The sequence below is a fragment of the Ambystoma mexicanum genome, chromosome 3q (genome assembly GCF_040938575.1).
Source record: "Ambystoma mexicanum isolate Mex_15411 chromosome 3q, UKY_AmexF1_1, whole genome shotgun sequence".
NCBI classification, from domain to species: Eukaryota; Metazoa; Chordata; class Amphibia; order Caudata; family Ambystomatidae; genus Ambystoma; species Ambystoma mexicanum.
Genome location: NC_090926.1, coordinates 99,261,588 through 99,277,053, shown reverse-complemented (window position 1 = coordinate 99,277,053; position 15,466 = coordinate 99,261,588). Strand labels below are relative to the sequence as shown.

The 15,466-nt window shown below is 44.0% G+C and overlaps 1 protein-coding gene across 5 annotated transcripts in view; it reads right to left on the bottom strand.

Moving 5' to 3' along the window:
* Positions 1-323: 323 nt before the first annotated feature.
* LOC138582170 (protein D7-like) overlaps positions 324-15,466 on the bottom strand; it is a 1,409,716-nt gene continuing 1,394,573 nt past the window's right edge. For 3 of the 5 annotated variants that reach the window (XM_069653210.1, XM_069653214.1, XM_069653212.1), the window contains exon 18: positions 324-1,961. In XM_069653210.1, coding sequence (XP_069509311.1) covers positions 1,948-1,961 — 14 coding nt within the window. In that variant the 3' untranslated portion in view covers positions 324-1,947. The remainder of the gene's footprint in view (positions 1,962-15,466) is intronic. The other 2 variants (XM_069653213.1, XM_069653215.1) reach the window with 1 other exon arrangement.

Sequence of the window (15,466 nt, the reverse complement as noted above, 5' to 3'; positions counted from 1 at the left end):
AAAATCAATAAAATCAAAAGAGAAACGTAAAAGCTGATCCCACAATTAATACAGAAATTTCCATAACTAAATCTTTAATGTTTTCCTAAATTTTACATAGTCAGATCTTGCATAAATTAGATGGAAGGGCAATCCTGCCAGTAAATGCACCGTTTATTGATGGGGGACACATGTTCAGTTTCAGGGAAACGTGGCTAGGAGCTTAGGAAATCATGCCCTTCTAAATGTGCGCTTGTCTATGCACTCCCTGGATTGACACATCACAAGTGCTGCCTGCTTCAAGGATACTCAGTAATTAGAGAGGTTATAAGAAAACAGACAAGTCCTTTTACCCATATTTATTTGTCATCACGAGATAAACCACAATTACATAAGACAATTAAAAAGGTTTCAAAGAATTTGACAGAAAATTGATCCAGCACTTGTGAATACAGTGTAGTATTAAAAGTTCTATTAAAGATTAAAAGGGCTCTAAGATACGAATTACACCATAAGGCAACATCTACAAATCACCATTGTGTTGCAAAAAAAGTCTTGAATTTCTTTCAATTTAAAAACATCCTGTTTTTTCATATCGACTCATCTAGTGGTGGCTTCAAATCAGAACACAGATAAAAGGAGCATTGGTCAAGTTTGTTTTTCCCCTCTTTTCGATTCAAATTGAAAATATCGTTTAAGAGACAGGATCTAAAGTGGCTAGCAGGAGATGCATTTTGTAATGAGAATATGATAAAAAAGACCCATTCTGTGAAATGTGTTAGAAAAAAACATTCCCATTCATGAGACTACTTAATGGTGCCTTAAAAACGTTTTAAAAAGCTGGGGACCTGCCCTTTCCCGCTTAGAAACATATCTGCATCTAGACATGTGTGATATTTGAGAATATTCATATTGTAAATGAGATGCTCCAAAGGAGTGTCTAATGTCCTGGGGTGGGACCTTTATGAGTTTAAAGACATGCCTATTCAAAGTAAACCAATATACTGATATTAAATCTGAGAGGGAAAGATTATCATAGTGTGAGATGATACTTCTGAAATACTGAAAAGTTAATGAGGCATGGTGGTTGCTATGCATTGGCTTGAAATGGATTTTTAGAAGGGACTGAACAAACCCTGTGGGTTAGCCTAACAAGAATTTGATCAAAGTTATTCATTAACCGTTCATGTAAAACACTATCCCTCAGAGGAAGTTGATGCTGGAGTACTCGCAGTTCAAACTTTGGACCACCGCATTAATTCCAATCCTTTTCAGAAGCTGGCAAAAAGAAAACCTGGGATTATGAGTATTGGAGTCGTCAAAGAAGTAGGGAGGACGACTGCACATCCCCATGGATCACAGTGCCAAAGCTTTAAAGCTGTATAAAGAGGTTCCATTCCTCTCAATGCCTTAGGGCATTCCTAACATTGGGAATAACATTTGTAACAGAACTCTCCTTGCTGGTTTTAGTTTCCAAACTTCACAGTAGGAAAGTAAAAAGTAATAAAGACATTTTGATCAGTATTTCCAGAGAATATTTCTAAGTCACAATTTTAAAATACAGATGTAAACATATGGATTGAGTGTTCATAAGTTTAGGCTTGTACACTGAATATGTTTTAGTATTATTGGATTGATCATTTGACATAATCCGACATTTCTTTAAATATTTGCTTGATAAAAAATGGGCTAAAATGGATTTTTCATATTAAAGATGTCAAGTGAACACAACCCTTATTAAAAGGATAGAAGTTTAAAAACAACAGGTTTGACTATACACATTTGTTTCATGAACTCTGCCCACACCCTGGATACAGAAAGCTGCAGGAGTACTGCACATGCTAAACCATTGGGAACATCAACACCAAGTAATTTGTGCCATGGGCAATATAAACAAATTAAAGAATGGAGACATTGACGAGTCATCCCGCAGCTAATGACTGCAAAGGTCTTGGCTTCATCTGATCTTTATTGAAAAGAGCCTGTAGAAAATATAAACAGAAACAGTTACATATATTCAATTTTTATTGTGAGTCAAAATTGGTAAGGCTGCCATATATACTAGTGAGAATGTTTCAAAGGTACTGTATGACACAGCTTTTGCATCAGAGTGCTCTGCTGTAATTCTACTGCTGTTAAAGGCTAACAGGGGTCTCTAGTAAAGAGGAACACATGACATTCTACCTAGGAAGCATCTCAGACTCAGTAAGCATTCATCCGCATTCAGGAGGGGTAGTAGAGAACAAACTGACACAGGGTGTTTGGCAAGTATGAATGTTAGAGAAAATCTGGAGGAGTTAGAGTCTTGCTGTCCCAAAACAGGCTACCTGCAATCATTGTTTAAGATGCAGAGACCTCTCCTCCTTCCACCAGTTCTTGCGCCCTTTATAGTAGATACTTCAGTCTGCATGACACCACAACTTCACTTCCCTCACCAGGGGCCAGGGCCTGGTTCCATTTTGCTGTCCCAACAGAATATTACCAAGACTTGCATATCCTACTGGCGGCATCCTATCATCCTGCAAGTACCTCAGACTATTTTAGTAAACCAGCATTCGGCTGCCACACTTCATAAACATTTTATACAGGCTTAGTGAGTACATTCCTAATGATACAGAAATTACTCTACTTTGACCAGAGTTCAAGTCTTAATGCCGCAAACTGTTCATTTGTGTATCCTCCAGCACTCAAGCTTTTCAGCTTGGCTCATTTCAAAGTAAGCCACGCCAAAGGATACTTCAGTGAGCATAATTGACTTGCTTTTCTTCATTGTTCATAAACTAGGCATTGGGTGAGGTAAGCAAGAGCGTATTAAGACTTGTCACTCACCGACTCCTGCCATCCTGGACCAGTTCACCAAAGATTCCCTTTTCCTAAATATCTGATTTGGGATATAAGAAGGGGCCAGGCTTTAGGAGATACTTACTGTAGTACAATGTTCATAGTTCTTCAAACCCTTCAACCATAAATATGAAATATCCAGCCTTTGGACAGTAGTGAAGCACATGCAGTGCACCAAGAGCGTGAAGCATACCTTCAGAAGCCTAAGAGTGTGAGGCTCTACTTATACCCAGGCTTCTCCTCCACTTTTCCACACACATGTTCAGTCTATCTTATTTTCCAGAGAATTGAATTTTATCACAATATTTGAGCAAAAGGGGTTGTAAGCATATCCCTGTCTGGATCTCACTACATTACCTTCTACAGCCCTCTTTTGGCAGATGCTTTACTATTGAAGGACCCAAGAAAGCCCAAAGTCTACCACTCTCTTTATTGGAAATTAGGTGAAGGGGCTTTTTAAAAAAAATAAATTTAAAAACCTAATTTTTATTGAACAAAAACATATGGGAAGAACAATTTTTCAGGATCTGTAAATGACAGGTAACACAAACACCCTATAAATCATTGCAATTATATTTTAGATCTGTAAATCAAATAATTTTTGATTTCAGTAAAAACACGTTGACACATTGGGAATGACAAACTAGTGAAAACAATTAGCTATTTGGTTTTGTATTGTGCAGTACACGCATATGTGACTTTGCGTTCCAACACTGTTCTTTCAAAGAGGGTAACAATGTCAAACACATATAGAAGGGCTATTTATGCATAAAGTTAATGAATTTGCCCAAATGTCAGGTAGTTTAGTCCGAGATGCAGAGTTTTCATTTATCTTTATCACAGCATCAGGCTTGAAATACATTCTTCCAAATTTAGGGTCAATTTGTTTTCAATAGTTGCAAACAATAGATGTCAAAAACCACTCCCTTCCTGGTTCCTGACTTGAGCGGCAGAGCCAGAGCTCCACGGACCCAGCATCCCAGAACCTCCAGACATGTGGGGTATGCGCAAGAGTACCCCCTGGGAACCTCTGGGCTTGCAGTACCCCAGCTTGCTTGCCCAGTGGCTATGCAAGGCTAGGGAAGTAAAACATCCCTGGCCTGGCATTTCCCATTGGGCATGCACAGGCTGGGATACTCTAAGACAGAGGAAAACACATTTCACAATCAAAGCAAGCCCAGGTGTCCTTCCTCAGATGCTTGCCTGAGGCAGTGCTCAGAGTTTGTACTGGGCTGACGTGGCTCATCCATAGGAAATGGCTGTCACGTCCTGCTCGTCAATTATCGATTACCCAGTGGTGCTGTGATTTAAAATATTCAAGGTCTTAGTCTGGCTGCTGCACTTTACATATCAAGAATATGCAGATAAAACTGTATTCAATCCAAATCATCGAATTGCATACTAAAAAGATTCATCCTTCGAGCACGGATAAGCCATGCCGCTAATGGGTGAATCTCCGTTGGGTGAGCAAAGAGGGAGCGCAGGGATTGTGAAGGAATAACTGGGTGTAGATGTTGATTGTTAGAGTTTATGTCTGAGGTGGTATGTTCCGTGACAACACGGAATGTTCTGTGGATCTCCGATTTCACTATGAGGATTTCTTTTTTTTTTTTTTTTAATTGTTGATGGTCATTTAAAGGCCCTCATGTCAAAGAGATGGGAGGGATACCTGGTTCATGCCAGTGTCGAGAAATTAACGTCCACATTTAGGGGTTGTATAGGCACATGGTGGTGTGTAGAGACCATAGAACAAGCAGCACCAAAAAGGTGAGTTATTTGGTTCTTGCTTGCTTGGCTGTGTATTGGATATTTGGGTTGTAACCCATGCAGGTGGAGTATGTTGGCTTCCATTGGTTATCCAGTATAAATGCAGATGTTGGATATCTCAAGATCCAGTAGCACTGGTAGGGCGTTAGGGCAGAACTCGGTGTTTGGCTGTTTTACTTTCTCGATTTACAGACCACTACGAAACTATTTGGCTCCCACACACCACACCCTTTTATTTTTTGGGATCTTTGACTTTTTTTGTGGTCACAGTGCCTTCTACTCAAGTCCCCTTCCCCCTCCATCCAGCCACTGCAACCCTTTTTTGTATACAGTCCCTTGGGAGCCCTTAGAAAGCATCCTATTGTCCTATATTGGGTTTAGGGAGTAGGCTATTGGCAGCTGCAATTTAGTTTTGGCTTTACAAGGGGTGAAAGCCATTTACTGTATTGGCCCAATTTACCTTTTTGGTAGCCATTGGGGTACTTCTGTATTTTATCATGTGGGCTGCTCTAACCATTTTGTTTCTTGGGCAATCCTTTGTTTGGGGGGGGCACAAGGAGGGCTAATAAAATGGCCATTGGGCATGCATGGGTTAACTCCGAGTCAGGCCCTGCATCTTGTGTGCTTTGGCTGGTTTAGACCAGTCCCTTGCTTTAGACATTCCATCACACATCCAACAGGGCCGGTTCAAGGCGTTTGGTGGTTTTCGGGGCTAATCAGACTGGCTGGCAAAACATTTTTTTAAAAGCTTCTTTGTGCGATTACTTGGGCCAGCTCGTTTGAATGGGATATGTAGGGTACACCCTGCTGCTACAAAATTGTGTTCAGATTTTCAGGATTGTATAACGTTTGTGGGAGGATTTCCGCTAGGAAAAGCCTGTTTCTGCATTGTCTGAGACCAGATCTGGCCATACTGACTGGATACTGTGTCCTGGACGTAACTCCAGTTCAGATGTTCAGTTTATGAACTTTCATCCTGGGCAGTTCTCGTCATCTATCTGGTCCTCTTGTTGACTGGGTCAGGATTCCTTGCCTGTTGCACTGGTGCTTCCCATTTCTTTTACTGCCTGGAACATGTGCCTTTGTTTTTGGAAGCTGCGGACTCCTTCAAGGGTAGTTGGACTCTCCTGCCACGTATCGTCTGCTTGTCTGGGCTGTATTTGGACCATTCTCTTCTTGGGATTAACTGCCAATTCTTGTAGCTCAAGCATTGGATATTTGCTTGCCTGGGTTCTTCCTTCATACTGCAGCCACCAGCGCCATTGCTTTAATTTCTGGCTGGTGGGTCCCAATCCTAGGAAAGCAATTGTTCTTATGGGTTGTCAGGGTAGTCACTGGTCCAGCATTAAAATCCCAGAGTGACTGGATCCTGCATTTCGCCCAGTGGTTAATTTGTAAAATAAGGGCCAGGTCTCACCATTTTTCTTTCTCAGACACTGGTGCTTTATACAGTCCTACCCGCAGGGGGTCACGAAGGTGTTGAAGACTTTTTGGCTTAGAAACCTGTGGATAATTGTCAAAATTGTAACCGTTTTTTCATAGTAAATGCAGTAAATGCAGGGACAACCGCTTAACTTGAAGAGATGGAGGTTTAAAATCGCATAAGTAAGTGAGGTGAGCGAGCAAGACACTTCTTCCAGGAGGTTTTGAAGGGTTTCATATACATAAAAATGTATGGAAATATTGGTATAACGGTTGATATAGTATAATATTAAGCGGGTATAGGTTTTACGGCCACTTATGAAGGGAACATTACAGATGCAGAACGCGCAACTGAAATGTAACGTCCTTTGCAAAGTACAGGTCAGCATAGAAAGGCCCTTGCACATATAATAGGTGTGGTATAGGAAGTAGAGCAAGCGTCCTTAAAAAATAACAGATACATTTGCAGGTGGAGCAGCTCAATCTTCCAACGCGGGGTCTAGACGAGGGACTGCATGGGCCTCAGCAATCCAGGCTTCTCAAACATTTAGAACCTGCTGGACAGCATGTTAGTTTATGAATGATTCTCACAAAGAAAAGGTCAGCGTGACCTGTGGTTTTATTCTGCCTCCACAATTACTTTGATAGCTACTGTGTTTAGCCTAAAGCCTGACACGTGGAGGCTGTGGCAATAGACTTTTGAAGGAAGGGGTGATGGGCCTGGCTGTCCAATTAACACTTGAAATAGTTTTGCACATTTGTTCAAGGTATGTTGCAGTGGTGTCAGTGGGTTTTGTAGGGCATCAGGGCAAGTTCCTCTCGCACACACAAAACCAGCGCAGTATGGGCAGCAGCACTGCATGTTTTAATGACAACTAGTCATATCATGTGCAACAGTAACATAAGCTTTGCATATGCAGAACTACAGCATTTCAGTTTTACACACAAACAGAATGGGTCAACATGAACTTCCCTCACAAAGGTGGTCACGATAGGCCTCAGTAGAAGGGCATTTCCTCAAACAGATCAGGTACACAATGGGCCACAGCAGTGCATGTCATTTCAAATCTAGTATGTGAACATGAGCTGCGGAATGAATGTTTTCCTCACAAAGAAATAACCATGAACTTCAGTAGTGTAAGCTTCTCTTGCACAGAAGAACTCAGCATCAGCCTCAACAGTGAAACCTTCCCTCAAAGTGCCATGCGGGCTGCACTGGTGTGGGGGTAACCTTCCTTCAAAACAACAGGAAAGCAGCAGTGCAAGCATTCATCATAAATAAATAGGTACTGCATGGGACTCATCAGTGCAAGCCTTGCTCGCATACAATAGTCTTAGCATTGTCCTTAGCATTTCAAACTCCACTCACAAAGAACCGCCATATGAATGGCCTCAGGAGTGCAAGCTCTCCTTATGTAAAACAGCATGCGTGTCCCAAGTCTATCCCCTTAAGTAAAAACGGGGGCGGTTTGGGCCTCGGCAGTGAAATCTCACCCCACATATAATCATCACAGCATGGGCCTTTGTAGTGCCTGCTCCCCTCACATACAACAGTCGCAGCAAGGGCCTTTATAGTCCACACACATAGAACAGACAGTTGTATAAGCATTGTCAGTTCAAGCTCTGCTTATACTGAGCATGCATAGCATGGGCCTCCACAGTGCAGTCGTCCCTCTAATGTAACAGGCATAGCTTGTGGCTCTGCAGTACATTCACTTTTCATGTAGAAAAGGCACAGCATGGAGTTAAGCATTTCAAGGCCCCCACCCCGCCCCATCATAACATAGCCACAGCATGGGCTTCTGCAGTGTGCCCTTCATGCATCTCGGTCCTCTGCAATCTAGCCCCACACCATGTTATGCTCCTAGATTTCCACATAGTATTGACTCCACCATAGTAGTGACTGTTACATAACAGTCACACAGCATGAGCACCTGCAGTGCTCTCTTCATGTCAGGGATGGCACTCTATTAAGAGTAGCACAAGACACCCAGAAAGGGTTTGGGTGGTTGTGCCAAAATAAAGTGGAGAGATAAGTACACACACAGCAGAGAGGAAAGAGAACAAAGAGTAGGCCAGAGTAGCAAGGGAAAAGGTACAGAATGGATTCCCTCTAGGGGTGTTTGCAGATCTAGGAAAAGAGTATTCCACGAACCTTAGGAAATACTCTAGCCTTCTGCACAGTTTGCTATAACAGAGGCCCACGCTGTTTGCTCATGGCTTGGAACAGCAGCTATGGGTGTCTAATGTAGAAACGAGACAAGGGAAGGGGCAGAGGTTGACTGATGGGAACCAACAGACAAGCTCTGTACAAAAGGGTCTACAAGCAGTACAAGAGAAGATACTTACAGACAAATCCAGGAAAGGAGGTGATAGCAAACTAGCAGAAGGAAATGAAGGGAAAGTAGTGTAACAGGATAGGATAGCAGAGGACAGTAAGGAACAAGGTTGAGAGCTCAGAGGAGCAGGAAAGCAATGAGCAAGCTCACAGGAGCAGGGCTGTAAGGTAGAGAGCCCAGAGGAAAAGGGCTTAGGGCAGCAGAGTAAAGCAGACTGCACGGCAAGGAACCCAGAAGGGCCGGACAGCAAGGAATGGGCCCTGAGGGGCAGGGCCGCTAACAGTAGAAGGTTGCAGAGGACTGTAGAGGGCTGCTAGGCCGAGAACCCAGCGGAAAAAAGGTAGGTAATAGGCAGCGGAGCGTGATAAGCTAGAAAGTAGGAAGCCCAGAGGACAAGGGCTGGAGGCAGCCGGAGTGAGGCAGGCTGCAGAGCAGGGAGCCCAGAGGACAAGGGCTGAAGGCAGCCGGAGTGAGGCAGGCTGCAGAGCAGGGAGCCCAGAGGACAAGGGCTGGAGGCTGCCGGAGTGAGGCAGGCTGCAGAGCAGGGAGCCCAGAGGACAAGGGCTGTAGGCAGCCGGAGTGAGGCAGGCTGCAGAGCAGGGAGCCCAGAGGACAAGGGCTGAGGCTGAAAAGCAGCAGAGCGTGATCAGCTGCAATGTAGAGAGCCCGACAGGGCAAGGGCGGAGGCTGGAAGGCAGCAGAGCGTGATCGGCTGCAATGTGGAGAGCCCGGCAGGGCAAGGGCGGAGGCTGGAAGGCAGCAGAGCGTGATCGGCTGCAATGTGGAGAGCCCGGAGGAGCAGGGCTGTGAGGAAGGGAGCCTGGAAGGCTATGGCTGTAGGCAGCGAAGTGTAACAAGCTGCAAGGCAGGGTCCAAGCAGGAGTGATGGTAAACAGCATACAAAGATCCGTAGAAAGACACAAAAGGTGGAGGAAGGACTCTCAATGCAAGAGGCTGAGCCACTGCAGGCAGCAGCCTTATATACTGCCTAGACCAGCACACAGGCAGGCTAATTGGTTGCACCTGGCAAAGCACACCTGCAGGCAATCGGCCACCTCCATTTCTGTTCCTGGGCTGGTGGAAGCAGAGCAAATCCCTAGGGCTTCTGGGGGGTGTAGTTCCTTTGATGACCAATAGGAACAGCCAGGAATCGATGCTTGTAGCCAAGTGCATTGTGGTATGCGTAGTTTGTTGGAAAAAATAATAAAGCACCAAAGTCTCGCAAATGGGAAATAAAGTCCCCAAAGTAAATATAGATGGATCCAAGAGTCTGTTGTAAATAAATGATAAACAAATAGTCCAGATTGAGCGCAAATGGATGCGCCCATGGCGCAGGCATGACACTTCATTAATGTAGGTTGTCTGCAAACCCCCACTATCATATTGTGCAATTTATGCTCCCAGTTTGCTAGGTTATATAATTGAGTTAGCCACTCTAAGATGCACATTTATACAAGAGTTGCAGATTCTAAGCTGCCCTTTTCCTATTTAAAGCACTAGAGCACACATGAAAACTTGAAACATTTTCACAAAAATTATGGTAAAAATACATATGCAAAGCACGTTATCTGGCTTTGAACTAGATTTCTTAAGGCAAAAATCTCCCAGTAATAGCCATATGTAAACCTGAGGAATTTCATTTCTGTTACCATTTCAAAGTATTGAACTCTGCATGCAAAAACATGGTAAAAAGATTACTTGTGGCATTTGTAAGTATGCATTTGGCAAACATTTGAAAATATACATGGGAGTGATTGCTTGCACCATTACATATATCTTGCCTTATAAATCATTGCTCACGACTCTGCTGAAGGCAGTGAGGCCCAGAAAGTTTGTCTGCCAGGCTCTAAAGAACTGATGGAGCAAGTTGTCGAGTGGTCAAGAGTGCATCACTCATCAAGGTCCTTGTTGGGAGCCCCCCCAGAGCAGAGCTGCAGACCCTCTCGGACTGAAGTGTCAAGAAAGGAAGGAGGGGCATGGGTGGAAGCCAGCAGGAAACAGGCCTGCAGACTTCGAGGCAGGTGCAGAGGTCATGCAATTCAAACTTCAGAAGTGCAGGTGCTCAGCCCAGGCTATAAATTATGTGCTGGGGCTGGACATCACACAAATTAAGCACTGATTTTGCCCTGCAAAGGAAGACGCTTTACACACCAGATGGTTTGGCTGTTCCTATGCAACTTTTTTGGGAACCGCCACAGTGAGTACTTACCTCTGGGTCCTGGGGTGGTGGGTTATTCAAGATCCTTACTGTTAGAAACGGTTTTTCTTTTTTCAACTTTACTGCCATTCACACCAAAGGGACATCCAGCTGTTTGCTATGGCTTAAACCCTGTACTGCCTAAAGCCCTTGTTTTACTTGCATTGCTGACTTAGATATTTTGGGGGCACTGAGTCCTTAAGCTTACCAGTGCTGTGTAATTCTCATCTCTGCGAAATTCCTGTATTGTTTTGCTGCTTCACACATCACCTTCCAATTAAGGGCTGCAGGAGGTATTTTGGATCCCCTTTTCTTTGGTAACGTTTTTTGTTACCTTGTTGATGTCCCTAAAATGGGCTGGTGGCAGCCGATTCATTTCTACATATTTTTGTGCAGGTTTTGTTTTTACAGCTTAAAGCTAATTTAAGTACCTTTACTGAAAATGGCCATGCCATGAGTATTTCACCCTGTCCTTTGACCAGCTTGATCTTTGGCCATCTCAGGAAATGCCATAAAGCATGCAAGTGTACAGGATCCAACTTGGAATCCAATGCAAAGTGGGCAGGACATTTGGGGTTTGCAGCCTGGCCAAATATTTACTGTGGGACTGTCTTGCAATCCAGCTAGGGGATTTCTTGTTAGGCAGATGAGGAGCAAAAGGCTTGGCAAGGATTACATGGTGCAGAACCTTACCATTGGTGGCCTGGAGCAGCTCCCAGCATGAATTTGGGATCAAGGGATGAGTGCAGGCCGTTCCCCATTTCTTTGAATGGAGACAGCCCAGAAGAAGAGGAGCACCATGCTAAAGACAATCCTGCACAGAGGACAACCAGCATTGGAATTTATAAGTTGCAGTGAACCCCTGCCTCCCTTGCAACAATCTAAGAAGTCCCTTGCTGGTGCTCTAGTCCCTTGGACTAGTGGGAACCCTGCACAAGAGGGGTCCCCAAAAAGCTTCTGGAAGTGTCTCTGGACCACCCTGTGGGCTGTCTAGCTCTGCAAAAGGCATTTCCAGGCCAATGGGTGCTGCCATTAATCAGAGTTTGGACCTCTGCATGTCAACTTGTGGTCTATGACCATTCCTCCTGCTGAAGCTGCTCTCCCGAGTGAAGAACTTTGCTGCAACACCTCTCAGCTGTGCCGTGAGGTATACTATTGTATCTTGTGGGAGCCACTGTGGTTGCTATGCCTTGGTTCCTGGTCCGTCCTGCTAGAAGACTACTTAAACATGTCAGTCTGGAGTATAGGAGCCCCCATCAATGGCAACGTGAAATGCTGAGTGACATTGTATCACTAACGTTTTACTGTATGTATTTTTATAGTTGTGCAATGTATTGGTACCATCAGCCTAAATGCATTATATGTGAGACTTTAATAAAGTGCATATTTTTCAGTATACCAGTGTTTGGTTTGTTCTTTGGTTAACAGTGTGTACTAACTGAACTCATCAACCAGCCCTCCTCCCTCCTGAAATTAAGCCGGGCTGCTTTGCCATTCCAACCCCTTTCAAGAGGTCTGGCTTACCTTTTGGTTAGAATTTTTGTTTCACCATTAGGTTAGATGGTTGCATATCCCTCAGAGGGCTGTGTAAACATACCCAACGTGTATGTATTCACATTCTTCCATTCACAGCTTCCTACAAGATGACAGTCGTGGTCTATTACAAACATTACCTTCCTGTAATCTTTTTGTTTCTTGTATCTTCAATTCACATGATTGTGAAGAGGTGCCGGCAGCGGACTTGGGAAAGGCCGCCAATTCGCACACATCGGACGAGCACGGCGGGCCTGACGGGAGCAGAGCCGCCACAGCAGAACGCTACGGCAGGGTTAGCTACCCACCTTACTGGAGTCGCCAACCCGGACTGGGAAGGGGGCGGGAACCTTGTCAGGAAGCAGTCCACGGCAGCCGCGGCCCGCGGCTGAGGAGGAGTAAGAACCCCGACATCAGGGACCACCCATATGGCCCCAAGTCCCGGCGCCGCATGGATTGCGCTGATGGAAAGGCTTTAGGAACAGTCCCCATGCTGCAGGGGCAGGCGGAACGGACGGCAGGGAAACCCGGTCTTAAGGGAGGCGGGACCAAACCTTCCCAACCAATAACAGACGAGCTAGGCAAGACGTCTGCTCATTGGTGGGATTTTGAAACCAGTGAAGTATATAAAAGGCAGCCTTTCCTAAACAACGCCGTCTGTTATATTCACAGGACACCGAGAAGGAGCACACAGGCAACCCCGAGTGGTGGGCCTATCCGGATAACTCGAGTTAGAGGACAACAGCCTTATCCCAAGGGCAATTGGGGAAGGAAAACCCTTCGGTGAAGCAACCGCCAGAACTTTCAGTTTATTATTGGTTTACTACACCTTTCAGTTATTGACTCTTTTCCTGATCAACCATATGGCAATAATAAAGATTATTGCAGCACTTGTCTTGTCTCCAGTCTTTCATTTCCACAATGATTTACATAGGTCGTCACCTAGTGGTTGGTGTGTCATATTACATAATTTCTTGTCAAACTTGAAAATATGACATCGACAGGGCGCTCCCATGATACTATCCCTATTGTGATGTGTATAGTACCCATCATCCTTCACAAATCAAAGTCCTCAGATTGTTATTTTTCCGGTCCTGAGGATGCATGAAGTCTATAGTGGACTGTGAGTGTGACAAGATATTTATACAAAGTAAACTGGTTAAAAAAAAACATGTAATATGTGGTTTACGATACCTTCAATTCAGTGTGCGGGGAGGATGAGCAAGCGCATGTGAATCTGAGCAGATATAAGCAACAGAAAGACTATTACTGGAAGTTATGTCTTTTGAGGCTTATGGATCTTCTTAGAATCACATGCCTTGCATAGACTAGCAAGCAGTGCCCGATGAAGTGGTGGCTTAACTGAAAGAACATAGACATGTTTTAACACTGCTCGTCCCATTTGTGAATCATTTCTAGCTTGTGTGTCAATACAACAATGTTGTGTGAAAGTGTGAACCAAACTCCATATAGCTTCTCTACAGATAGCAGCTCTTGTACGATGTGTAGAGTGTGCCCTAGGTGTGAAGGGAAGTGTTTTGCTTGAACGGCTGTAACATTGTTGGATACACCCTACAATACACCCGATGATGGTAGCCTTTGAGACAGGGCCCCTTCTCTTTTGGCTGCTAAGGATGCAAAGAACTGATCAGTTTTTCTCAGTGAGCTTGTTTTATTAAGGTAGGCCATGACTGCCCTATGTGCATCCAATGTATGAAGTGCCCTTTCCTCTGAGTTGTCAGGGTTTTGAAAGAAAGATGATATTTTAATAGATTGTATTAACAATCAATTTAGATATGTTGTATTTTGGTGAAAAATGTGGGTGCGTTCTTACGATCACCTTGGTTTTATGCAGTGTAACAAAAAGCTCAGTTACTGACAAAGCTTGAAGTTCATTAATTCTATCAATAGATGATGGCCACAGGAAAATCACTTTACGTGAGGTCTTGGAGGAATGCGCTTTGTGCATGGTCTCAAAAGGCAGACCAATGAGCTTGCTTACTTGCTTAGAACCACATTTAGATTTCAACCTGGTGGCAGGTTAGCAACCGGTAAGTGTAAATATTTTACTCCTTCCATGAAGGCTTTCACAACTGCAATTCTCCACTAGGGGACTGTTTTGAGATGTTGTGTAGGTAGACAGCGCCACCAAATGAACTTTTAATTAAAGACTAGCCCTAAATCTAGTAGATACAAGAGGTAGTGCAGAATATGTGATGGTGAGCAATCAAAAGGACTGATGTTTGACTTTCTACACCACACAACAAACCTTTTCCACTAAAGTAGCAGTGCCCAGCGTTGGGTTTACGTGCTTCCTTTAAAATGTCCATGCATCTGTCTGGTAAATTAAGGTATCCACTGATCTCAGGAACCAAAGCTGCTAAGTTGGCTTTAGGAGGTTGAGGGTGTAGAATTTGACCCTGTGACAGTTGTCAAATCCTATGGGGGACACAATGCGCAATAAGTCTTTATTCATGGGAGACAATGCACTGGAGTCACTATGCACTTTATTGTAGGTCTTGCTTTGTATTGGTTTGGGCCTTAACTGGTGCTTTCAGAGAGTTGGTGTTGTCCCTGGCCAAGATGGAGGCATGGAACCAGCGTCCGTATTGGCTGATGGAGGGACAAAAAAGCATGTGTTGTACATTCTAAACTGCCTTTCATTAGTTAATGTTGATAAAGTAGGTTCTGTCTTTCTTAGCTCCCGAGTTTAGGCCAGAAAATTCAAGAAAAAAATTTAGAAGCAGGAAGGTGAAGACGCCAGTTTTAAACCTTTAGTTCTCAAATGCAGAAAGATTGCTCAACTGGACTTCAGCTAAATTGTGTTTGAAGATTACATGAAACGTTTCCATGTTGGGTATTTGACCAAGAATACTAAGTTTACCTAAAGTGAACTGTTCGTTTTTGTACAATTTCTCTTCGGGATGATGATGCTGTGAAGACTGCTTTCGGTGTAGAAACCGATGGCTGATCAATTAGAGGAAAAGACCTACATTTGCGTGTGCAGTATACCAAGGAAGGAGGTTGCCGTTGAGTCCAGCAGTCTCTCGTCAGGCTCCCATTCCTTTGAGAGCTGAGCAATGAGCGGAAAATTTAAGGTCCTCGCAGCTGACTAGTGTATTCGTGCGTGATCAAAGGAGAGCTGGCAAATTGGTCAAGGCGCGGCCCACATGGCGAGGTTAGGGCGCAATGATCATCTTAAGATTCAGAGCGTGGTTGCTCGGTGACAGCAGACAAAAAAAAAGGGAAACATTGCAAATAAAGTGAGAACTTGTCTTATCTGAGGGTAAAACAAGCAAACAAGGCAGGCTGTTTAATCTGTTTAAGATACTAAAGGCAAATAAGACAAAAAGGACAATTCAGTAAAGTTTTAAGCTAGTTCAGATGT